Source organism: Lissotriton helveticus, chromosome 12 (genome assembly GCF_964261635.1).
Source record: "Lissotriton helveticus chromosome 12, aLisHel1.1, whole genome shotgun sequence".
Classification (NCBI taxonomy): domain Eukaryota; kingdom Metazoa; phylum Chordata; class Amphibia; order Caudata; family Salamandridae; genus Lissotriton; species Lissotriton helveticus.
Genome location: NC_136073.1, coordinates 39,355,039 through 39,382,810, shown reverse-complemented (window position 1 = coordinate 39,382,810; position 27,772 = coordinate 39,355,039). Strand labels below are relative to the sequence as shown.

Sequence of the window (27,772 nt, the reverse complement as noted above, 5' to 3'; positions counted from 1 at the left end):
ACAGTTATGCTGAACTTTTACCCCTAAAATCAAGACCAAAAGAAATTTAGGGACCTTTAACTGCATATCTCTTAGCACAGGAATTGGATGTGGACGAAGAGGGGGAGGTGGGGGGAGAAAGAGATACAGGCGGAGGGCGTGATGGCTGAACGTTCTCTGTTGCCTCTAGATGTGACTATAGCTCTGGAGCCCTGAAGGTGGACAGTACTGAAAGGGTGAGGGATACAGGGAATGGGTAACGGTCTGGGCTCTCTATAACTTGTGACTGTGCTGGTGCCCTAATTACTCATGAACTGTGTATATGGACTGGTCAACGGATGGTCTCATGAACCTGGGCGACCTGAGTTGGGTGATGCCAAAACCTACACTACATGGTATACTGATGGTCTGAAATGTTAAATTGTGTTCTCTTGAAGGGCTGGGAGGGGGGTGGAATTTAGTTTACATTCCGCAGAAACCGTATAATAAGATGTTGAAAAAGATGTAATCAAAACTTTGTACTTGATATTAATTGATTACTGAATGACTTTAATGCTGTAACATTCTTGCAAATAATAATGGTTTTTTGAAACTTTAAAAAAAATAAACTTCCAGAGGATGGTAAACCTAACTCCAAAAAGATTCTCGTGGTAGACAAACAAGCTTCTTCGGAGATCAGTTACAGTGCCTTTGAGATCTCTTCAACTGGTTTCCGGCACTTAGCTGGGGTGGCAGTTCTTCGCAGACAGGGCTGGCTCCAGGCAATAACATTCAGGACAGAATTCCAGACATAAATTTTGGATATACTCTGACAGAGAAGGATTATTCTGAAAACACATTGACGAAGCTCTGGAAACTATTAAAGCGTATACTGACACCGCCAAGTTCCTAGGAACAATTTTGCGAACAACCTTTTTATTGGGCTGGAGGAAAAGGTTCCTTCTCTTACAGAGGAGGATACCTAAATAAATTATAGACAACAATACCAGTCTTTTAAAGGACAATATAGGACACAATACACATAACAGCACAGACAGCCACCTTCAACGGCTTACAAACAGCCAGCAAGAGGAAAACAGCCCACCAATCCACGATTTATGTCACTAGGAAGCAATGATCTTTCTATAGTGCTGGCTACTTACCACAATCCCAGGAAGCAACTAGGGGGTTGTCTTTCTCATTACATACCCCAATGGTCCATGATAACATTGGACTAGTGGGTACTGGATATCCTAGCTCTGGGGCATACCTTGGAATTCATCAACAAGCCACCAAATGTACCACCAAAAAGGATGCTTTCCCCCCATCTAAAACACCTGCTGAAGGAGGTTGCTATCATGTTACACAAAGATGCAATAGAGAAGGTCCCGAAGTCTCAGAGGGCTATCATTTTTTCTCTCGTTTCTTCCTTGTTTGGAAAAAGTCAGAAGACTGGCGCACTTCCAGGGATCTTTGACAGATGAACAAATACCTGAAAAAATTGTCATTTCGAATGGTCACCCTACAAGACATTTTACACCTTCACCACCAGGGGGACCACATTACAGCTCTCGACCTTCTAGACATAACTTTACGTCCGAATTCATCACAAACATGGAAGATAACCTATGTTTCCAAGTAGCCGGCACACACTATGAGCCTAAGATCTGCCACACGAATATTCACCAAGTTTATGGCCCCGGTGGCAGCCCCTCTAGACTAAACTGAATTCAACTTTTCCCGTATTTAGATGATGGGGTAATAAAAGCTCCAACGTACCAACCAGCCACAGCAGACCCAGCACTATGCCTTTCATTATTCAAGAAATTGTGTCTCACACCAAATCTGCAAAAATCGTCCCTCAACCCAACAACAACTTTAACGTTTCTAGGAGCAGTCTTAGACGCAAAGTTGGACAAAGCTTTCGTCTCCCCAAACTGAGGAAATAAGCTCTAGCTATTAACACAAATACTTTGTGAAAGAGTCAGTTTCTGTCCGACTGTACAAGTAATTTCTGGGAATGTGTTTGTCCTGCATTCCCCTGATACCCAATTGCAGACTATATATGCGTCCTCTACAGGAACAGCTTGACAAGCATGAGATGCAAATTCAGGGGTTATTCGCCGATGTAATCCTCATAACCCCGGCAATGGTCATGGCTATACACTGGTGGACAGTGACACACAATATCTCACAAGGGATGACTTTTCTCTCTCCGACAACAGATTTCGTCATCAACACATATGCGTTCCTGGAGGGAAGGGGCGTCCACTTCAGGATCTATGTCAGTGGCAAATGGACAACCTCCAAAAAAGAATGCATTTAAATCTACTACAGCTGAAAGCCGTCGCCCTGACTCTGTTATATTTCTCCACAGAATTGCAGGCTTGTCCGTACTTTTTTTTTGTGAGTCAAAACGTTTTATTAACAAGCTAATTCAAATTCCTTTATTTTTTTTATTGCTTTTTGTACATTGCGTACATACAAACTTACAAAAACGAAAACATTTTGGATATAAAAGTAGAATCAGTTGGTCAGTACTGCGTTTTTACATCAGTTCACGGTGTGATCGGTCTTCTAACAATGGTTCAGTCTTTTGGTGACATAACTACATCTTGATGATTTCGAAGGAAATCAGTTAGCGTTACCCAGAAGTCCCTAGGCCTGGAGCGAGAAGACAGTTCTTCCTCATAGATCTGCAGGGTATCTTTGCAGTATGCCATATCTCGGAGCCATTGTTTGGTTTTAGGATAGCTCTTTTCCCTCCAATGCATGTAGACTCTTCTTTTAGCTAAGAGTAATGCAATCACAGAAAACTTGCGTTTAAGGGATTTTAAATTGGGCACTAATCCCAGGGGACAGACCCTGATTGTGCAATCTATCTGCGTCGCAAGTATTGTACCAACTAGAGTTGTGACACTTTCCCTGTATGCTCTAATATCTGGGCATTGCCATGCTAGGTGGAGGAAATCTGCATTATCAGTACCACATCTTTGGTAGTTCGCATTTTGTCGAAGCCCAAATCTATTTAGTTTTGCGGGGTATAAGATGTTTGAGCAAATATTTATAATGTATAATTTGTAAGTTACCATTTGGGGTGAGCATATCAGTCAGGGAACAGCAGGTATGCCATTCCTTCTCAGTAATATGTATATCCAGTCGTCTAGTGCTTTGGATGCCGTTCCCCCAATATCTGCCTGAAGCAAGACGTATAGTTTCTTAACAAGGTGATTATTGTGTGGGTTTTGAATGATCATTTGTAAAGCTTGTAGGGTGGGCGGTTCCTGTGGGTATGAGGGGTCTAATTGTTTGATAGCGCCTTGTAATCTATGATATGTGAATGTAAAAAGCACTGTTGGATTACATATATAGTTGAGCTTACCAAGGTCTATGAATACGCCATTGTCATATAGGTCGTCCATCGTGTCTATCCCCACTTTTTGTAATTGTTTCATTCCCACCTTTTCTTGGGTGACAGATAAGTCTGGGTGGTGTAGCAGTGGTAGTTCAGGTGCGTATAGCGGCAATTTATTCGTATGTTTACCCATCCTCTGCAAGGCTAGGTTTGTGGTACGAATCGTGCTGATCTCATTTTTGCAAACATGCGTGCATGAGTGTGGTATTATGCTGCGTAGTGGTATCGGGTGTGCGTCGCCATCTTCAACCGATGTATGCGGTAGATACCTGATCAGATGGTACCAGTAGTGTGCCTAATGTGCCTGAGCACACAGGTAGTACAATAGAGAATCAGGAACTTTGAAGCCGCCTTCTGAATAGGGCAAAGTCAGTGTATAGAGATCAATACGTGCTTGTTTACCAGCTCATATAAGTTGAGTGATCATGGTGGAGATCCTACGAAATATGGCCATCGGCGGTGTAACGGGAACATTGCTGAAGAGGTAAAGAAGTTTAGCCAAGATAACCATCTTAACAACGGCCATGCGATCTGCCAATGAGAGTGGAAGCTTAATCCACCGCTCCACTTTATCTTCTAGCTTACTAATAACTGCGCCATAATTTTCGCGTATAACCACCTCCGGATTGCGATGATACCAGATTCCCAAGTATTTAATTGAGTCTGCCTGCCATTCTAGGGGAAACTCCGTCGGGCAGGATATAGTACTGTCAGTTAAAGGTAGGATGATTGATTTGCTGATGATTGATTTGCTCCTGAGTGCTGAGTGTCCCCCAAATTTAATGTACTCCCTAATTAGGGGGGATAGATTGAGAGCTGAATCACGGATATACAGCACCGTATCATCTGCATATAGTGAAATGTTCAGGGGACGCTGCGGAAATTGCAAGGCGTATTTTTATGCCATTGCCTTATTTTACATGCTGGGGACTCCAATGCAATAGCAAATAGTAGCGGCGATAATGGGCATCCCTGCCAGGTGCCCCTTGTAATGCAAATCTTATCTGATACATATTGATGTACCCGTATCCTAGCTATAGGCTGTGTGTATAATATTTTGATCCATTGTAGAAAGATGGCGGGTAGTCCCATTTTCTGCAATACTGTAAATAAGTAATTCCATTCAATTGAATCAAAAGCTCTTGCTGCATCCAATAATACAGCAGCAGCTTGCAGATCAGGGTTAAGTTGATGGGATAAGGCGAATAGGGTGCAAATGTGGGCGGTAGAGCGGTGGGGTATGAACTCTGAGTGGTCTGCCAATACTATGTTAGGCATCAAGGGTTGGAGCCTGGTGGCAATCAATTTAGCCAAAATGTTTGTGTCTGTGTTAATCAGCGACAATGGCCAGTAGAAATCGCAATATGCGGGGTCCTTATTTGGCTTTAACAGGGCTATGATCATAGCTTCTCTTAAGGTAGGTGGCAGAATCTGCTTTTCATGTGCATCACCATACATCTTAACCAAATGAGAGGCTATCAGGTCGATGTATGCTTTGTAAAATTCATTGGTGAAGCCATGGGGGCCCGGAGCTTTGCCATTAGGTAGTGATTTTATTATGGTCATAATCTCTTCTACCGAACCAGCTTGGGAGAGGTATTCCCACTGGGAGTCTTAGAGCCAGGCTATGGCCACATCTTTGAGGTATTGTAGGATGTCAGGGGATGTAGCTACCTGTCAGGAGTTATATAGATCACCGTATGTGTCCATGAATGTTCTCAATATACCCGCTGTGTCATAATGTGTGGTGTCTTGGCGATCTATAATTTTAGTCACTGCATTTGAGGTGCGTCCGGTGCAAATTGTATGAGCCAATGTTCGTCCCGGTCTGCCTCCCTCCCCATAGGATCTGGCCACACCACGTTTGGCGATATATTTAAGTTCTTGGTCAGCATAGTCTTGCTATTCGGTAATATGTTACGAATCTCACCTAGAAGCTCCATTGTTGTTCCAGGGTCTTAATTTTCACTTCCTGATGGGGGAGTTGTTGATGTATGTCTTTGAGGATACCCGAAGTTGTGCTGATACATATCCCACTTATTGTCGCCTTAAAGGTATCCCATAAGAGACTAGGGTTGTCAACTGAGGGCTGGTTCAACGTGAAGTATTCCTCAATGGCTGTCCTAATGGTATTAACATAGGCAGAGTCTAGTAGTGCCTTAGCATTGAATCTCCAGATATATGGTGGTGGGGTATAGGAGGGAGGCTTCAGCGTTAGAAGAATGGGCTTATGGTTCGATAATGTTTTTGGTAGGAGTTGTATGTCAGTTGTCCAAGTGGACATTTTTTGTGTCGCGAGCCAGTAGTCAATGCGTGACCAGCTGCCGTGTGGTGTTGAGTAGTGTGTGGCCTCCGTATTGCGCAACCGCCATATGTCTACCATGTTGAATTCTGCCATACCCTCTGTTACCGCCCGCACTGCCCATTTCTGTGGTTCCCTAGTAGCTCCTGATCTGTGGACTTCCTCTACAAATGAAAGTTTGAATCTCCGGCCCATAGTAGTTCCATATCAGGCAGCTCTCTAAGGGTGCGCCATATATTGCAGAATTATTCAGGGTCATCTAGATTGGGACTATATGCATTAATTAGACCCATTCGGTCCCCTCGCAGATATCCCGTGACAATAATGTAGCGTCCCTGCTAGTCTGTTATGGTGTGTTCTATGATGAAGTGGACACCCTTTTTTACTAATAGGACGACTCTCCGTGAATAAAAAGAGTATGAAGATGTCAGGACAGTTTCAGCCCATTTACTGCCCAAAGGGCATTTGGTAGCTTTGCCTGGGTGGGACTCTTGCAACTTGCCACATCTATTTTTTTTGAGTTATTTAAGCCCCTAACGTTCCAGGTTAAGAAGCGAATCTGTGATGATTTTAGTTTAAATTCGGTAGGTTCGCCCGGGATCTGGGAGATGTGGAATCAGATAGTTATCACGTATGTGTTCATCTGGTGTAACATACATCAGTATTAAAATTATATCAAACCCTGTAAGCATTGTAATAGCCGTTGCGGTGTACTTCAATAGTATAAGCCCAAATAAAAACAATAACTGCCCAGTAAACCCCCAACTCACTTTGGCATCCCAATCATGCCAAACCCATCCCATATAACCAACAGTGCCATTGCACTAACCATTACAGGGAGCACCCTTGGGGGGAGGGCGCTGAGTGCTCGTCTCAACATCTGTAAGAAAACGGATGTGGTCAAGGTATACTCATTTCATTTGGTGTACTATCTAGCTACATCAACATCATAATAGACTATGGGGTGAGTTTTAGTGTCATGTCCCATATATATCCCATATATTACAACAATGTTATGGGTGGACTTACAGTTTTGTATATACATCTTTGTATTGCATGAAAAAAAACAGAGCACACAAAACTCTTAGCATAGACTGCATTATAATCAGTTATCCACTTCAGAGCAGTCAGGGTTAAGTGTGCAAGGGAAACATCACTTACAACGCAACTTTTACCATGCAATGCTTTTACATCGCAACTTTTACAACGCAAACCATTACAACGCATTGCGCTAGGGGGGGCGCTCTAGGATAGGGAATAGATTTAATTTACTATCCAACACCTTCCCTACAATCCACGGGGACTGGAGTTGGAATAGTAAATTAAACTATTCACTATCCAGCACCCCAAAGCGATATGCGTTGTAAAACTTGCGATGTAAAAGCATGCGTGGTAAAAGCATGCGTTGTAATGTCATACATCCAGTGTGCAATATTGGGATGATATATATTAATTAGCCTTTCCATACATTTGGTAGGTTGTTTTAACTTAGCAAGGCGTGTAACATAGCCACCCTATGCGAGAAACATCCTGAACTGAGGAGAAGGTCAGGATATAGCAGTAATCTATCCTGTGAAAAATCTCACTTACACGCCCAGCGTGCAGGGGCCACTGGATAGCGCAGTGAGTGGGAACCACAGCCATGTAGTCTCTGGTCGTGAAATACCTTAGTGAGAATAATTCAGTGTATAACTAGGGGACCATCCCAGTTATGGAACATAACAAGTCAGATGAGGATATGTACCTACATTGTGCGAAATACCAATTGCAGAGCACATAAAATACATTACCACCCAATACAGGCAAATCAGTCTGAGTCCGGATCGGACGTGGCTGTACGATGGGGTTTGCGATTAGAGAGAGTCTTTTTGATAAAGTCTTGTGCTGCTTTGTTAGTTGTGAGAATCTTCGAGCGTCCATCTTGTGTGACGCGTAGTCTCGCTGGGTACAGCACCGCATATTCAATTCCCAGTTCTCTCTGTTTCTTTTTGATTGAGGTAAAATCTTTGCGGGCCGTCTGCACAGCCATCGTGAAGTCTGGGTAGAAGGAAATGTTATTGCCCTTGTAGTTTATCTGTTGTTTCTGTCTCGCCATGCGTAAGATCGTGTCTTTGTCTCTATAGTTTAGTACACATGCAATGATGGGTCTTGGTGGGTTCCCTGGTATTGGAGGAGGCCCAAGAGATCTGTGGGCTCATTCAATAATGAGTAGATTAGAGAAGTTTTCAGTTCCAAAGATGTCACACAACATTTCCTCTACATATCTTTCCAGCCTATCCGTGTTGGTACTCTCCGGTATCCCAATTATGCGCACATTATTTCGGTGGGACCGAGCTTCCAAATCTTCATTTTTCTGTTGTATGACTGCCAGTATTTTGTCCATCTCCGCGCATTTGCACGTTGTCGCGCTAGATTTATCCTGGACCGCAGATATGCGTGCCTCTGTTAGTCTCTCGCCTTGCTTATCGAGTTTAGACGCCATGTTATCCACTCGCTGTGTGAGGAGTCGAGTTTGCCATTGATAGCTTGGAGGCTATGTTGAATGGCCAGTAGGGCAGCGTCCATCTTGGATGGCTGTGTATGGTCCGTATCTAGTTCGTGTCCGAGTGTGCCATCGTCTGCTTGTTGGAGCGTTTGTTTTCAAAGGTCAGCTTTGGCTGTTGTCTGTCTGGTTTTCCCATTGCATTTTTATACCCCGATTGATTGGATGTTGCAGCAGAGTGCGTACGGTTGAAGAATGGGTAGCCGCTTGTCTGTATCGTAGAGGCCATAGTGAGACTATGAAGCAGAGGGGCGAGATGCAGCCCTTTCGAATCCGGACACTTCCACGAGATGCGGGGTCTCTGTGCCAGTTCACGTTTAGCCGCACTCGTTACCGATGTTGGCCCCAGTGTAGTGGCTATGTGGGATATCAGATCAGGGCGCTCCTGGCATTCCAGATAGCGGGATATTAGCCGAGCAGCCCAGCCTCCACATGTAGCCCTCTACAGAGCGTCTTATCGTTGAGGCCTGGCAGTGTGATAAGCCATAACCAAGCCACTGGGATATTCCGGAGTACGCCACACGTTATGGATCCCCTGCACACAGACTGGTTAGGCTATGGTGATATATGGGCACCAAGTATAGATTGCTTTTCCACATCTCGCGACCGCCGGTGTGTTTCTTTGGGCCGATGTAGGGGTCGCGCGCAGTTAAGGGTGCAGGTTGTAGTCTTTGACTCCGGATGGCGACCCCATGCGGCAGCTAGCAGCTACGATCTTCACAATTTGGCCAGTGTTGTCCTACGCCAAAGGCATGGGCTTCATAGGTCTATGAGCAGTGGGGGAAGTTATGGGGGTATATCGCCAATTTTGGCACGTACCGTGCAATTGCTGAATGTCCTGTCCGGTTCTAGGAGCGTTCTGTAGGTGTCGTTTTACCAGCACGTCACCCTGGAATGCCGCCCTTCGTCCTCGGCGTTGGCAGTGTAGTGCTTCTTGCAGGATCGAGTCATCTGTTGGGAGAAAACCCAGCCGTGCAAGTCTCAATGGCGTTGTTCTCTCTCTCAGACCCACGCTGCCATTTCATACTATGTACGCCACTGCTGTCGCAACCATCTTGTCGACGTCTTCGCAACCGGGGGGTCCTGACTTTTAAGTCGAAATTCTCCCCAGTGACATTGTCCCCCGCACATCAGAGGGCATTATTATGGAGCCAAAAGGTTCCGATGTGTCCTCCAATGGTTCTTTTTCGGAGAAGTACAACAATAATAGCAGTTTTCTGCAGGATTGTGTCCCCGACCGGCAGAGCGCCCTCAAGCCCCCCAACCAGCTCTGGCTCGTCCGTACTTATTTGTATGGGCAATACTACAAGCATGCACTACCTAAACAAACAGGGAGAGACAAGGTCAGTTGCTCTATCATGTCAGGCGCAAACAATTTGGAATTGGGCCTTGCAGAACAATGCAACACTGAGAACAGAACACGTTCCAGGAGTATCCAGTGTGCTGGCGGACACTTTGAGCAGACTAACAACCAGTTGTCACGAGTGGGAACTCTATCTTCAAGCTCTGCAGGACATCTCCCTTCGCTGGGGCACACTGCATCTCGGTCTATTTGCAACCAAGACAAACAAGTAATGCCAATCCTATGCAAGCTGGAATCCCCAGAAAGGATTGTTTGGAAATGCCTTTTTGATCAGTTGGTAGAAAATATTTGCTTACACTTTTCCCCCAATTCCTTTGATACCAACAGTACTCTGAAAAATTAAGAGAGAACCATGCAGAATAATCCTCATGGCTCCAAAATAGCCACCAAAAACCAAAACGAGCACCAATATTGCCAACTACTTCTTACTGGGGCATCAGGTAGCCACTCAACCTACCGAACTGAACAGTAAGTCTCAGGACACTTTTTAGTCCAGAATGAATCAATTATTTTAATCTCAAATTTTCAGCAGCACATATTTACAAAAAGATATCACAAAATTTCAAAAAACATTACTTATATCACTCCACACTTACTTGTGACCACAATTCTATCATACAAAAACATTCATTCACTCAGCCATACCATCAAAATAACACAACAAGAACTTTACATCAGTTAATACAGCAATAATTTACAATTCAAATTAGTACAATAAAGCAGCGTAGGACAAAAGTTCAATTGTTTAGCCACGTTTTGTATTTATGCATAACAATCCTAATGCTGTATAGGGAAGGTCTACGCGTTTCGATAACCCTCGATTTAAGGGAAATCTCGTCAGGACCACGTAGCTCAATGGTGCTCTGTTTCTTTGGGTTACGCTTTGCTTTCACAACAGCCACAACGCCATTAGTCTCTGTTTCCTTCTTCCCGAGACTCGGGAAGAAGGAAACAGAGACTAATGGCGTGGAAACCTGTTTGGCTACATCAATTGAGCTACTAATGCGCGACACCCTGCCCGCCTTCTCATCTCCACACGCTGGGATTTGAAACACGCCAGATCACAAATTTCACTCCCCTTGAGCCATAGGCTGTTGTGAAAGCAAAGCGTAACCCAAAGAAACAGAGCACCATTGAGCTACGTGGTCCTGACGAGATTTCCCTTAAATCGAGGGTTATCGAAACGCGTAGACCTTCCCTATACAGCATTAGGATTGTTATGCATAAATACAAAACGTGGCGCACACCTCCGTTGAACTGGATGGCGATAGCAACACTCATTGGTTACAGCATCACATAAAATGATTTCGATTGCATTTACAGTTTAATCACTTTGTCCACATTCCGTGCCATGCACAGAACACGGAAGCTAAGCACACCTTCCCTAACACTGTGCAGCCTTGACTTGTGAGAGGTGGCTGTACATCGGGAACACAAATATTGGGATTCTACGCCAAGAAACAAAGAGGCATCTCAAATGGTCCTGGCAACAGATGAGTATTCTACACAACATTCAGGGCCTCGGACATGGGCGAGCTGGGGCCAGGCTCAGGACGCCAATTTTCCAAGGGGGCACAGCAGGGAGAAACCTGACTTAAAGTCATGCAAACGGGTAGCTTGTCCATCCTACTTGGTCTCAATTAGGTCCTTCCCGTTAAAGACTTTGTAATCAGCCCTTAATGTACGTCATCATAATTGTTCTCATTCCATAACCCCCCTGCCCACCACCCATCTTTCTCACACGTCCTAGCGTCACACTGCAACGACCCCCGCCCCCAAAACAAGCACCACATTTTCTTTCCTTCCAGAGCACTGTCCTGGTCACTACAGTTTAGGGCCAGCCCTGACAACATTCACGGTAGTGGATAGGTCTGCTGACAGTGAGGACTCACAAGATCCCGGTGTGGGCACTGCCCTGCACTCAGTCCTCATATATGAGACTCGAGATTTGCGGATATGTGCCCTTGGAGCCTATTTGCACTCCACCCCTATCGCCATGATGAGCGAGGGCAAATATGGGAGCCTCCCCTCTGCAGATCACGAGAAAAAGCAGCGTGACACTTTACTTACAGAGACAGCAAGCATTGGCATAGCCAATAGATCTCGCCTTTGGGACCTTATAAGTGTTTAGCCATGCAACACTTGATGTTGTTGCACCAAGGATATTGTGCTGGATAACTAACCACTTATATGGTCCCAAAGGCGAGACCTATTGGCTATGCCAATGCTTGTTAAATAAGGCTATGTTTTAGACTTTAAAAGTTACGTGTAATTTAGGCATTTATTAGCATTGATTTCTTGAGGCTGTGTGTGTGTGTGTGTATATATATATATGTATGTAGCAGCTGCTCTGTGTGCTGTTAAAATCCTTAGATCCTCCCTATGAGAAAGGCCAAGGTGGCCGAAACGCATCAGGAAAGGGAACACAGTTTTTCGTAATTAAACGCTAAATTCCATTGTAATGTGTGCGGCTCAACTCCTTTCTGTGTGAGAGGGGGCTTGGTGAGATTATATATATATATATATATATATATATATATTTATATATTTATATATATATATATATATATATATATATATATATATATATATATATATATATATATATATATATATATATATATATATATATTCTCGCTCCAAAATGCCCACAGGACAAGCAGCACTCCTGACACCAGCGTAGTGGGAAACTCTTTTAATAGGTATGGACAAAGTCTCGTTGGCTGCATCCATACAGCCCTTTATCGCCATCCGCCTTTTTTTTTTTTTTTTTTTCAGGCGGATGGCGATAAAGGGCTGTATGGATGCAGCCAACGAGACTTTGTCCATACCTATTAAAAGAGTTTCCCACTACGCTGGTGTCAGGAGTGCTGCTTGTCCTGTTGGCATTTTGGAGCGAGAATACATACACGGCAGCCTAGCCGTGAAGCAGCACCAACCTAATAGTTTGTGGGGCCGTGCGGCTCGGTATCCAACCGAGTCGTCATACGGGACATCAGCTAAGGATTGAGGACAAGGCTCGACGGCGGAGTTCTATTCAAGAACTCTTTTATCCGGCAGTGGATCTGTGCACCCATCCAGGGTTTCTATTTGGACACCACAGTTCCCATAATGCATCTTGGCATAGAATAACGATATAGAGAACTGTGTGTGTGATGCACTTCCTTTGCCACGCCTCTGAGGAAGAAGAGAGAATTCGAAACGCGTCAGGCGGATGGCGATAAAGGGCGGTATGGATGCAGCCAACGAGACTTTGTCCATACCTAATAAAAGAGTTTCCCACTACGCTGGTGTCAGGAGTGCTGCTTGTCCTGTGGGCATTTTGGAGCGAGAATATATATATATATATATATATATATATATATTCCAAAAGTCCTGATTCCGGCCCCAATCGCCGAAACTTCCTACAGGTACAGATCACTCAAACGCCAGTAGTTTGCAGTGTACGTGGTATATTTCCCCATTACCACCAGCGTGACGCGTTTCGGCTACGTCACCGCAGCCTTGATCACACATATATATATATATATATATATATATTTTTTTTTTAGTACCACGTACAATATTGAGGTTTAAACACATGTATATATTATATTTAAAAGTGCTCCAGGGTCCCCATGCATGGGCAAGACTATTCAGTGCTTATGACTTTAATGAGTATTCCCCTGGAAGAGAACTAGGATTACAGGTAAGCAATTTATCCTTCTCCTTCATGAGTGCTCTCTCTGATTTCTAAATAAATATCCCAACCATCTCCTTGTGGACCTTGTGTCAGACCATTCTGTTTTCTCTTCAAACCTGAACTGTCTGACTGACCATGTAAGGCATGGTAAGACGGTGCAGCTTCAGTAATTCATAAATATGTTTAGTCATTTGGACACTGACCTATGTTAAAGGTTCCATTTTTCTTTTTTTTCTTTCTGTTTACAAAGTGGTATTTTGACTCAAATGTACTTTAACTATTTGGTCTTTTTGAGAGGTATGTTTAGCTGCAGATTCCACAACATGTGAGTATTCCCCAGGCTCCAGACTGCATCTGAAAACTTTATAGCAGTACTCCTGCATGTTGTTAAGTAGCGTCGCACTGGCTCGTGCTGACAGTGTTCTGCTCCGTAAGTGAATAGCGGAGACGCATATAAGCACCACCAATGCGTGCTCTCTTTCAGGACTTTCAGATGCGCATCCAGAGCTACTCCTTGGTCTTTTCTAGACTCTCTTCCCTAAACCTTTCCAGTGTGCAAGGGAGCATTTCACCCTTGAGACAACAGGCTTCAAGCCATGTAGAGACTGTCACAAAAAGTAGTTCTTGACAGACCCTCATATAGTAGCTCTTTGGCACCTGGGATCGGAGTATAATTCCAGGGCCGAGGGGGCGTGGCTTGGACGCCGGAGAAATGGCGGCGTAATTCTGTCCTCCTCCAGGCAACTCCGAGCTTTGGAAAATAAAGAGCTGCAATCCGACTGCATTCCTCTCCAAAACGGGTGTGTAGCTGTCGGACCTCCAGACCCAGCGATGCGGATAATTTGAGCCGAATCCGTGCGAGAAAAGTGAAGAAAATCGACCTTCTGCCTTGTCCGCTGGAAACCGCAGTACGTGACGGAGCCTAAACCCGACTGCACCCACGAGGCCTCCCGGAGCACCGGTCGCATCTCATCAAAATGCGAGGGACTGCTCGCTTAACGCGACACACGGCTCCGGGATATATGCCACAGCGACTGAGTCGTGAGTAAATGGTTGCTCATAGTGAGCTTGCTGGCAAATGTGCAAATGTTGAGAAAAGCGGCACAGGAGATAACCGTTTGAAATGGCGGTTTCCCGGCGTAATTAATCTCACGCTCGAGTCACCCTGCGCTCCGCTGCTGTGACCACCGCTTTGAATGGCACGGAAGTCTTTGCTTCTGAGAGTGAGTTGAGAGACTTTTTACAGGCAATTAACCCCCCCGCTCAGATACATTTGTTAAATATAACGCGGCATTTACTAATTGGACAATTTGAGAGTCAGCCGAGCTGATACACGCGTTCACCAGTGCCTAACTAATTACTCAACTTTAATGCAGACACGTGAAGGCTAATAAGGTCAATGGGGAACTGAGACCAATATATGTGCTCAAGAACTATAACTTGCATCGTGTAGCACGCTGTTCGTGCTTCCTGCAGTAACCATTAACAGAAGGTCATATCACGCGCTGTACAAAATGGCGGCTCTCGCCGATGAGTGTTCATGGGGGGCTCTGCATCCAATATACTTGTAATGCAACATATCTTTCTCGTCAGTGAGGCGCTAGTCACTACTACTTTTCAATACTCATGATTACCGGTATAAGGCAGACTATTTATATGGAGTGCACCGCAATTTCAAAGAGGCTTATCTACAGTGTACTGTGCGAGAGGCGAACCTTGTCCAACTGGTGAAGCTAGTGAATTCCAACCCAGTACGCATGACTCCAACTGCAGTATCAGCAAGCTATCGTGCTCTGATTTCCCACAAGAATGCTGGAAGAATGAGTCTGATATATATCTGCCCTATGTGCCACACTGCTAGAGTCCACAACAGCAGCCTGTAAACGACGTGACGCGCTCTGCATGTTACAAAATCGCGACCCCTAAAGTAACTGCCCCTTGTAAAACGTACAGCTCGTGAAAGTGCAGCGTAGGGTCTAATTAACTAAAATGGCGGCTTCCCAACATGTCTGCTATCGCGCTCGAGCCATCCCGGGCTCTAATGCAGTGATGCCTCTGGTTGTGCCCACGAGGATCTGAACTCCACAATCACTCCGCCCACCATGCGCTTTACATTGAATTTAGCGCTTTATTAATTGAACACTTTCACTAATCTCAAGTCTGTCAGCGCCCACAAGGCCTAGGTTCTATAAAGAACATCTTTAAAAAGGGAGGGGTGTATACTCCGCAATCCAAATATACGTGGTCTCATCGCTACATGCCTGAAACCCCAAGACGCCTGTACAACCCATCGCCTAGGCATTTACAGTATGGGAGAAAAAGAGAATGGTGCAGCTGCCAAACGCCTGAAATCTAACCCACCGACACCGATCAAAGGGAACAAAGGGAAAAAAATGGAGGAAGCCGTGGAAACAATCCTGAGCAGGCTAGAAGAAGTCAGAGACTTGGCCAAATCTACCAAGGAAGAGGTTGTTGCTATCCGCCAAGACATTAAGGACATCAACTCGAGATTAACCGACACCGAGTCAAGGATAAGCAAATTGGAAGACCTCGAAAATAAGACATGTGGAGCTGTCAAGAACCTTTCCTTGTGCTCTGACCATCTCGTGAGGAAGGTTGCAGAGTTGGAGGACAGAAACAGAAGAGGGAACCTAAGAATTTTTGGCATGCCGGAGAAATCGGAGGAGAAACATGATTCCTGCATACCCTTCCTCGAGGAGTGGTTCACGCAGGCCACAAATCTAACTTTCACTCAGCCACTGGAGTTTGACAGGGCGCATAGGGTGCCAGGACGAATCTCAAAGGACCAAAAGGGCCCAAGAGCGATTGTGTGCAAACCACTAAGGTACCAACACACAGAACAGATACTCACCTTCGCTCGTAAACACAACCACGTACTATGGAAAGGCCAAAAAATCTTCATCTCACAGGACTTCAGCAAGGAAACTATGGAGATCAGAAAAGCCTTCCTTGCAATGAGACCCCAACTAAAGTCACTTGGTCACCTGTATGGCTTTATCGGTCCAGCTAAGTTTAGAGTGACAATACAAGGCATATCCCATGTGTTCTCAGACCCGCGAAAACTACGACAACTCCTGTTTGACCGTGGTGATGGCAGTATGGAAGTCTCCCCCCCAGATCAACAGGGAGCCTCTGCGTCTGGCCTCGGATAAACTCTGATTTTGAAATTTTGTCCTACCAATCTCATACTCCAGAACTCTTATAACTCTTATAAAAGTGCCTATCTGAACTGGATCTGACATGCGGCTCTCTTGTCTTGGACTTGATACCTGGTTGGTGAGCATAAGTGGCCTTTGGACGGTAATGTCACGGTAATGTACTCTGTACCCTTGGGCCCTATATCAGCTATTCATCTGACTCCAGATCTATATTGGAACGATCCCTTGAACGATCTGGTGAACCCTTAACTTGAAATATCTAGATTAGATAGATTAGATAGATTGGATATCTAGATTAGAATGATTAGACCGATCCCTTGAACGATCTGATGAACCTTCACCTTGAAACAAATATCATTATAAGCTGCCTCAGTATGGTTCTACCCTTGCTACTGCACCCACGACACCATACCTATGCTAATATGATACCATGCTACCATGATATTGTTCATGCCCCTTATGGGCCTTAAAGAGGCACTATGCCCTGCTGTACTGTTGACCTGTTGTTGAACACGCTTATGATAATTCTTTGCAAGTACTGATATATTTGGTCCCGACACTGAACCCAAAGCAGTGATTTTCCTGTGTTTAATGTTCTGGCACCAGCGTTGTTTATTGTTTGTTGTTGCCTAACACATTTGGGCTAATTCCTCAGAATTAGGATTGCAGCCTGTAGAATCGTAGTTAAGAGTAAGTTGCTTGGAGGCGGCCGACTGGTCGTCATTCCTGAGTCGCCATGTTCTGTTGTATCTACTATTGGGGAGGGAGGGGAGGGAAGTGGGTGAGGGAGGAGGGTGGTGGGAGGTTGGAAGGGAGGAAGGGAGGGGTTGTTTTGTTATTTCGTATATGGTTTTGCTTAATTCTGTCCGCCTTGCATACTAGCTTACATCCAATGTACCACATTATGTTCCGAAGCTTATACTCTGTACCTCTGTATCCTGCATACTGTCCTAGCCCCACATCATGTGTGTCAAAAGATGCTGTTGACTCCTTAAGGGGTATGAGACCGCTTCCATGGCCTAGCCCTTATGTATACACATGTGTTATGAGACGATATTACTGGATGCATAGTTGATGGCTGCTGTTATAGACACTCCGATAGGAACAACAACTGTAACTAACCTTAAAATACTATCGTTGAATGTGAAGGGACTCAACCAGCCAGTTAAACGCCAAAAAATACTTGACTATCTACGAAGACAGCATGGAGATATAGCCTTATTGCAAGAAACGAAACTGGAAGCAAAGCAATTCCACACACTACGCAATAAGTATTATACTGAAGTGATAGGCTCTGAGGCAATCTCAAAAAAGAATGGGGTGGTAATGCTAGTGGCTAAAAATGCGAATGTGGAAATAGTCTCTAGTGCAATAGATACGAAAGGCAGATGGGTCTCAGCGAGACTACTCAGGGATGACACTGAATTCTTTATCACGACTATCTATGCCCCAAATACACATGATCCGTCCTTCTGGGTAGGCTTAACGAAGCAGATAAACTCCATCCCCGACACAGCAGTCCATATTTTGGCGGGCGACTTCAACCTCCCACACGACCCAATACTAGATAGAGACTCTAAATGCGTCTTTCGCCCGGGGAAGGCCCATAAGGCATTCATGAAACTGTGCAATAGATTTCATTTGGTGGACACGTGGCGCTTGATGCACCCTGATGGCAGAGATTACTCATTCTATTCCCCACCGCATGACTCGTTCTCAAGAATCGACTATATACTCATATCTAATAATGCGGTGGCAAGAGTTGAGGACGCGGACATTGCTCCCAGATTAGTCTCTGATCATTCCTGCGTCTCCCTTACATTGTCTAATATTAAACCGACCACCCGTCAATCTATGTGGCGATTCAATGACACCATTATCACTGACACAAAGCACAAAGAAACCCTTGACACTGCCATAAAAGACTTTTTATTATTAAACAAGAGGGGGGACACTTCTGACACCACTCGATGGGATGCGTTGAAGTCCACCATAAGGGGGGTTATTATAAAAATATCGTCTGCAATTAATAAGAACCGCACTGCAGCCTTGTTAAAATTAGAGGAGGACATTGCAAAACTCCAGCACACATACTTGAGGAATAGAAACCCTGAGGTTCTTACTGAACTGTCCAATCAGAAATACACCTATAACAAACTTATTAGTGAAAAGGCGGGAATCTGGTTAGACAGGAGGAAGCGTTTCAAAATTTGTGACTCGAACAAAGCCGGGAAGGGACTAGCCGCTTATCTTAAATTTAAAATTCAAAAGAATACCATTGCATCCTTACTCGATGACAATGGGACTCCTAACTCTGACCCCACTAAGATTGCGAATATCTTCAAGGACTTTTACGAGAAACTTTATGCTAAGAACATGCATGTAGACAGCGTAAAAATGGAGAAATACCTCTCCAACTGCACGCTCCCAACACCAACGGCTGCGGAAAGAGACTCCTTGAATGAACCGATCTCTGAGTCGGAGGTTATTGGCGCGATCAAGTCTCTCAAAAAGGGGAAAGCCCCTGGGCCTGACGGCTATACAGCACAATTTTATAAGACCTTTGGCCATATTCTCTCCACCCCTCTCCTGGAGGTCTTTCATGAAATTACCAATACAGGCAAAGTTAAGGGGACTATGGCAGAGGCTGTGATTGCGGTAATACCCAAGGAAGGCAAAGACCACAAACTCCCCAAAAACTACAGGCCTATCTCACTGATAAATTTAGATTGTAAGCTCCTAGCATCAATTCTAGCGAATCGCATCCAAAGAGTCCTGCCGTCTCTTATACATCCCTCGCAAGCCGGTTTTCTGAAGAACAGGCTCTCGAGCGATAATACGAGAATCCTGGCTCATGTCATTGAGAAGGCGAAACTCTTAGCTACACCCACCATCGCCATCACACTAGACGCTGAAAAAGCGTTCGACAAAGTAGACTGGGGTTACTTAAATGCTGTACTACATAAATTTGACCTGGGTCCCACATTCACTAAATTAGTCATGTCCCTCTATGCTTGTCCCTCTGCTAGAGTACGAGCTGGCGGCGCTTTTTCCTCCCCATTTGGTCTAGAGCAGGGTACTAGACAGGGATGTCCATTATCCCCGTCCTTGTTCCTCCTGGCTATTGAGCCTTTTTTGTACTACATAAGGGAAAACCCTGACATCGCTGGAATCCGGTTCACCGACTGTACAATTAAACTCACGGCTTATGCAGACGACGTGTTAGTCATGAGCGAACAAGCTGATAGGGCTATCCCTGCGCTAATGTCCACGATAGATGACTTCTCAGCTGTTTCTGGATACTCCTTGAACAAGGATAAAACTGAGGTGAAGTCATTGAATAATCTATGTGATAAAGCCATCCTGGGCGACTCCGGGCTTACCTGGCAGTCGAAGAGTTTTAAATATTTAGGCATGGAATTTGAAAAGGACTTGATATCCACCTTAAAAATTAATGAGGAGATACTCTACAAGAAAATACAAAAGTTGTTGGATGGGTGGTCCCCTAAATTTCTTTCGTGGTGGGGCAGGGCTGAAACACTAAAAATGATGATCAGTCCCTTGGTGAATTATATGGCGTGTATGCTCCCCATGACCTTCACGGAGGACTTTTTACATAGGATTGAAAAACTGATCTCGGATTTCCTGTGGAAAGGGAAGAAGCCGAGAATTGCCATGAAAAAATTGCAACTTCCAAAGCTTAAAGGGGGTTTAGGATTGCCAAATTTCAGGAATTACCAGGCCGCCTTTCTCTGTAAGCAGGGAGCCTCCTGGTTTATCGAGGACCCTGTCTACACGCCCTTATGGATCAATATTGAAAAATCCATTATAGGCAAAGCCCCGCTATCTGCAGTCCTAACAATGGACCTCTCACATCTCACGAACTCTAAATACATCATGCTCAATACCAAGAGAGCCCTCCTGCGGTTAGATCGCGCTCATGCCAATGGTCAACGAATCCACAATTCCTCCTCTTCGTCCTTATGGCGTAACCCGTCCATTAAAATTAGTGGATCACCTGTCGTATGGGACCACTGGTCCGATAAAGGTCTTAATGTGGTCTCTGATCTATACGAACATAATATGCCATTGCCATTCTCGACTCTACAGGCTAGACACTCCCTGTTACCGATAGACTTTTATGCCTTTTTAAAGCTAAAATCGGCCTTATCCACTAAAACATTCAAACTAGCGAAGCCTTGGCTAAAAGCTATGCTACCCCACTTTCAATCCTCTGGACATTTTGTCTCTAAAATATACAAACTACTCGCGCCAACGGCCAGCAAATCAATGAAGCGCAATGAGTTGAAATGGGAATCAGAAACGAACAACACTGGCATAAGTATAGACTGGGTCAGGATACATGCATCAGCACTCACACACAAGGTATCACCGATACTATCACAAACCAAATACATGATTATCAACAGAGCATTTTGGACCCCACAGAGGCTATTTAAGGTTGGCCTACGGGACACACCGGATTGCTGGAACTGCTCCTCTGGTATTGGTGACCTTCCACACATGCTGTTTGATTGCCCCATGCTCCACGCCTTCTGGGCAAAAATCTTTGACTACATTGCACACACGCTCCACATACATCCTACGAGGGAATTCATCTACATTCTCCTAGGGGCATTAGATCCATCACTAAAAGGTGACCATGACCGCCAGCTCCTGGATCTCCTACTAACTTTAGCATGTAAGGTGATCCTGTGCAATTGGAAATCAACGGGTGAGGTCTCCTTCAATGCCTGGAGGGAATGGCTGTCCTGCATTAGGGGCACTGACAACCCCGCGTTACACTCATCACCATGGCAGGTCACCAACAAAAAATTATGGTCTTCATTAGACCGAGCCTCCTTCATCTTTGACCCACCTTGAAGTTCCATACGATGAGGTCTGTTCTCAGTGAATTATGGGCTCCGTGTTGCGTGAACTGTAATGGCTATATCTTGGGCTCACGGGCTTGACAACCTTAGAATCATGAAGCAAGAATGGTGTAACATACATGGTGTGATATGACTTGATTTGGACAGAGGGCTCTACGGAACTATGTACAAAAATGTGAATGCAAGGATGGTACTTTATTTTCCTTTACTGTCTACGTATTGTTTTGTGTAATAACCCATGTCTGGTTGCGGTACTTTGGCAACATGATTGTAATTCTTTTGATGCTTTCTTGCCGCTATCATCTCTGTTATGGTTAATAAATAAAATATGATTTGAAATTAAAAAAAAATAAAAAAATAATAATAATAATTCCAGGGCCGATTGTGATGACTACATTCAGATAAATCCGAAGGCCATTCTAAACTGCGAGGGGAAGCTGTAGATCATCAACCATTGGAAGACTCTATGCTGTGACTGATTGAAGTCAAAAGGAAGGTCCTGTTTCCAGTCCTGCATCAGATGATCGTCTCTGTTGAAGTCTTTGGTTAAGCCCAAGGAGAAGCATAAGAGTCCAAAGAGGGCGCAAGTGTGTCAACGTGCCACCCATTGGAGCCTATCCCAAGTCTAGTCCCAATGCACCTTGAATTTCCAAGTCCATCAGTGATGTTGCAGCAAGTGGAGGCTTTCACGGACGCCATACTTATTTATGTTGTTTTGCTAGTTCCATCAGTGTGACTTCGGTTCCTGCTCTGCCGGTTCTCTTTGCATCAATGACGGTGCTGATGTTGCTGATACCGGAGGAGGATTCACAACCTATTGTGCTGTCCGAGCAGAATCCACTAGGACCTCAAATGAGGGGCACTGTGATCCCACCAGAACACTGTTAGCTGGCAACCCTTCTGATTCTGATGCTTTGCCCTAACCATGTTATAAGGCCAATCTTTTCAACGCTGACTCGGACAATGACAATTGTGATAAAAGAAATGACATTGTCCCTCAATATGATGAGGGAAATTGGTATGACCTACTACAAGATATCAGTGACCTGAATATTTCTTGAGACACTGGTCTTGTTTCTCCTTCTGGAGAAAGTGCCTCCTTTGCTGTCATTATGAGGAGGACTTGACCTACAACTTCATACTAGGGAGGTGAAGACTAATGTTCGAACAGAGATCGTCCAGCCTGGTCAAGCATTTGTATCACCATTTTACGAAGCTCTTACGGATACTCTCTTGGGTACTTGGATGAAAGCATTTTCTGGATCATCAGTCAACACGCAATAGTGCAAAAACCGACCATCTCCTGATGGATTGTTCTCTGCATTAAGATCTGCCATGCACTAAGAAGAACCCTCCAGATTGCTTAAGGACTCATTCCCCCAGAACCAAGGGTGCTACTTCTGCGCTGGCATGTGTGGAGTCTGTCCTGGATATTTGTTAGATGGCTACATGGGCATCTCTACATATCTTCTCAAAGCACTACTTGCTCAAGATTGAGGTCTGTCTAGAGGAGTATTTTGCCCGCTTGTTCCTGCAGGACGTTTTGGTGTGAGCTAGTACACAGACCCACCACATGAGGAGGTAGTATTATGGTATCTATTCGCAAAGAGAGGAATGTGCGGTTAGAAGTCTCTATAAGAAGAACAAGTTACTTACCTCAGCTAATTACTTTTTTGGTAGATAATCTATATCAGTGCAGATTCCCCACTGACCCTCTCCCCTCCGGGTTCTGTCAAGTGGGCTCTTGTTCCATGTAAAAAGTCTCCAATTTCGAGATATGCACACTGGTCTTATCAACCTGGCGCTAGGCTCTGCATCTGCGTACAGCTTTAGAAAGCAACTGACATCAGCACACGTGTGGGCTTTTTTTTTATCTCTGCTTGTCACTTCCAGACTGGAGCAACGTCAGCACGAAGCTGTCCCCTATCGGCTCGCAGGAGTACTGCTTTTTTAAGTTTTCAGGATCCAGTCTGACACCTGCAGAATATTTACAAAGTAAGAAATCTGCGGTTAGATAGAATATTCACCATAAAGATTGTTAGCAAAGGTAAGTAACGTGCTCATTAGTTGCATGTTTTAAAACCAAACCAAAAGAAATGGTGCCCTATGGCTGTATTTTCTTTAATACATCTTTAAGATAAAAATAACATTTTAAGTCAATTGCTTTGTATCAGAAAGAGATGGCATATTTGATGCCATAGTATTTATGGTGGCTCTCCTTTCTATTCCATCAGGTAAGGAGAATTCAGCATGAGATTGAGGAAAAAGCGAGTACTGCTTGGTTGCTTCTTCGTCCTTGGACTCCTCTTCCTGTTTCTGGCCATGGCTTTTATTTTCTTGAAGCCCCAGTTTCACACTGCCATTTTCTCAAGAAACTCCATTCACTCTTTCTGCAAGTCAGAAAACCTTCGTCGTACCTACCGGCTCTCAACCACGCTCAGGGATCACAGATTCACCTACCGACTCAACATCTCTGACTACGAGCGAGAATTTCCCTGCCTACAGAGTTACATCTGTACCATTTTGGAAGAGGAGGCGAGGTTCTGCCAGTGTCCTGAATGCAAACCCCTGCTTATAATGGCCATCAAGAGCCATCCATTGTCTGCTTACCGGCGAATGGTTGCTCGCCAGACATGGGCTGCTGAGAGACAGGTCTTGGACTATCATGTTAAGACCTTGTTTCTGATGGCCAAGACTGAGAACACATCACACATGCAGCTAGTGGCCAGAGAGGTCAAGGAGTATCATGACATTCTTCAGTGGGACTTTGTGGAAAACCACCATAACCTGTCGCTGAAGGAGCGCTGTTTCCTGGAATGGGTCCACTATAACTGCAAAGAGGCGGAGTTCATCTTTAAAGGTATAGCATGTTATTTCCTTGTTCACTGATGTGATTGTAAAAAAGTTAGCATATCACAATCAGAAGTGTTCAACATGGTAACACACTGATAACATTATCATGAGACATAAGTTAATCTTGACTGAGATGGTTCTCTTCCAGTGTATCCTCATAAAAAGTCATAAACAAAGAATTGTCTTTCCTATGTGTAGGATCCTGAGCACTTCAAACAAGTAAATATGTATACAAGTATACATTGTCAGTTTAAGCAAAAAGCTGCATTTGTAAAGAAAGTGTGTTTTTTGCCGATTTTGGGAAGCTAAATTGACTGAATTTCAATTAATCTCTAAAATTCCTAAAGCAGGACCCTAGTTATATTTATTTCTCCCTCGTGGTTGTCTGTTGATTTCCACCCCAACCCTGACCTACCGCTTTTATCTGCACGTGCTGCTGCTGCAGGGAATGCTCATTATACCATGAAAAAATAGAGGACTGAGAGTAATTCTGGTCCAGTATACACACTCCCATTGTGATATCCGTTATCAATAAAGTGTACTTTTCTGATGTCGAGCACAAGCCCTCATCCACCAACAGGTAGCATGTTTCACCATAGGGCTGTGCTCCTCTTTTTGACAGCGCTGCTTTGGCCAACGGCCTCCTCCAGAGGGCTCTTTGCTGGAAATCTTTATGTAGATGATGGCTTTAAGTGTTGCAAGTGTGCCACCCTATTGCCTCCGGAACAAAAACCGGACGAGAGTGTTGCAGTGAACACGTGTCAAGGAAGATTGGTGAGGATGTGTGCTGTATAAAATTAACTATGTTACCCCTATTTACTCATGTTTATTATTGGGGCCTATGTTAAGGTTTAAAAACGGAAAAGAGAATGTGCAGGATAAAAATGTTCCCAAATTCTTACTAAATGGTCATTGGTCAACATATTTTTTCCTCCTGTGCCTACGTATCAATGGCTATTCATTGGGCCCTTGAAAACTGCCTAATCCTATGTTATGCAAATATTCTATCCCATTCAGAAATAGTATGTGAACCCACACATGTGAAAGTCACTCAGTGCCAGGAAAACAACAAGGAATGTTGTTCAGAGGAGTTACATACCCAAATTAGGAATATAGTAATTAGTAAACGTTTATAGCCTGAATCCTTTGATAAAAGAAGCTCCTTGGGATTTGTGGAGGCCATACTATTCAGAGGTCATTGCCCTGTAGTGTAGTACTTACCACAACACCTACCCGTCTTCAATGTTCCCATTCCAATTAGCTAACGCTAGCATTAACCTATTTAGGTTTGGATTCTGAATATAGTTAACCAATAAACAACTTTGGAACAGTATACTTTATTGATTACTGATACTCCTTATAAGTCATAGTACGAAAATTGTTCTGCCACACAGTGAATTCCAGAGTGTATGAAACTGGTTGAGCGGGTATCTAAAACTCTACTCAAGCAGAAACCACAATCCTTGTCAGGGTGAAGTCACAAGCAATCCCTAAATTAACCTGTTCTCCACCTCCTGGTAGCTTGGCACAGAGCAGTCAGGCTTAACTTCGAGGCAATGTGTAAAGTATTTGTGCAGCACTTTAAAGAGTCACACTGTGAAAACACACCACAAAGGATTCTAAATCAGTTTAGAAACAAAGAGAATGTTTAAATAAATAAATAGAAGACATACCAACAAAAATCCAAACAGTACTACCGCAGATATACAGTTTTCAAGATTTCAGTGAATATAGCCCCAAAAAGCACAAGGCGCCAACAGTGGCTATCTGGTTGCGCTTAACTAGGACAAAGTCAAAAGTTCAGGCTGTGGAGTGTGTACCAACTTCAGGGACCAAGCTAGGCCCACTTAACAGAGTACCTTAGGTCCTGGTTGCAGAGTATTCCGAGGTCCTGCGCCAAGGATGTGTTGCACAGCCGAGGCAATGCTTCACTTCCGAGGTGCTGCAGAGCTGCTATGCGAGGTTATGAATCGCTATCGAGGATCCAGTCGATAGGGGCTTGCGATGCGAAGCTTGGAGTCTATGGTGTGTCACGCAGTCGAGGCGTCGCTTCTGAGGAGTTGTGGGACTGTGATGAGATTACCTGCATCATCGTCGAGGCTACCATGGACCAGGGATTTGCAATGCATTGGGAAAGCTTTGCAAAGGCAGTGGTTTTCATGCGGTCTATGAGGTAGATGCAGAGTCCTTGTTTTGCAAGAACCTTTGTAGCAGAGGTGCTGTGGGTTCTGCTCAACAGAACAGAGGAGATGCGTGAGTTCTGCTGGATTGACAGATGGGCTGGCAGAGCACCTTCAGTCCACTTTCAAAGGTCCAGGACTGGGGTGGCATCACTTGGCAGGGTAGGACTCACAGATGGCAGAGCTCCGGTCCTGGGTTTAAGGTTCTTGGAGGCTTCTGTCCATCATGCTCTAGTCAGGAGGCTAGTCTACTAGCCTTTGGAGTCACTTTGGGGTACTGGGTTCAGCTGATGCAGGTCCAGTCCTTCTCACCCAGGCAAGAGGTTAGCAGATCAGCACAGCAGCAGTCCTTCAGTCCAGCAGAGGGGCAGTCCTTTCAACAACACAGCAGTCCTTTTTCCTTGCAGAGTATCCACAGGTCCAGAGGTGTGCTGAAAAGGTGGTGTCTGAGGACCAGTATTTATACCTGGTGCTCTTGCTTCCTAAGGCGGGCAAAGTTTCTAGAAATTCTCTTTGAAGTGCACAGGCTTCCTGCCTGCTCTCTCTTGGCTCCAGACTCTAGCTATAGGGAGGTATGCAGCCCTTTGTGTGGCAACAGGACACAGCCTATTCAAGTTTGAGTAGGGTTGTGCCCAGCTGCACCCTCCTGTACTGTCAGTGATGGCCCATCCACGCACACCTAAGCTTTCTATCCTCTGTGGCTGTCTAGGAGGAATATACAAAGTCCAACTGTCAACCAAACCCAGTCTTGTGACCCAGGGACCAGCTAGAGACACTGAATGGCTAAGGCAGGAAAATGCAAACTTTCTAAAAATATCCTCTGCAAAATTGTAATGTTAAATCAAACTTTACCATGACGGATGATTTTTCAGTAAAATTCCAAAGATCCCAAACATGAACTCGTAAATTGCTTCCACGTGGAAATTATTATGTATTACATGTAATAAGGTAACTCCAATGTTATCCAATGGGAGAGTTGGGCATTGCAGTAGTGAAAAACAAATGTGAGTGTTTTTCTACTACCAGGACATGTAAAACCAAAAAGTACATGCCCAACTTTTTAAATACACTGCACCCTACCCTCTGGGCTCTCCGGGGCCTATCGTAGTGGTGACTTACATGTAGTAACAAGCATTGGAAATGCACTAGGTCTCGCATTTGTTTGATTACAAGCTTTTGGCATAGTAAATGGCAATGTTTTTTACCACCGTGTTATGGAGTTTATGTATGTGGTATATAGTGGAATTATGTAGGCTGGATTGGAATTGTTAGTTGTGGAGCAGCATGAAGCACAAGGAAGGAGAGTGAGGAGGTGAAGAGCAGGTAACAATAATGCTCTAGTGTTCAAATAAAATTCAACAATTTTTTCATAGGCATACATTTAAACAGCTTACATTTGTAATCAT

At 44.5% G+C, this 27,772-nt stretch overlaps 1 protein-coding gene across 2 annotated transcripts in view; it reads left to right on the top strand.

The window, feature by feature from the left end:
- LOC144797568 (beta-1,3-galactosyltransferase 5-like) overlaps positions 1–27,772 on the top strand; it is a 252,891-nt gene that overhangs the window by 129,943 nt on the left and 95,176 nt on the right. For both annotated transcript variants that reach the window (XM_078668216.1, XM_078668217.1), the window contains one exon: positions 23,568–24,193. In XM_078668216.1, the coding sequence (XP_078524342.1) occupies positions 23,584–24,193 (610 nt within the window). In that variant the 5' untranslated portion in view covers positions 23,568–23,583. The remainder of the gene's footprint in view (positions 1–23,567; positions 24,194–27,772) is intronic.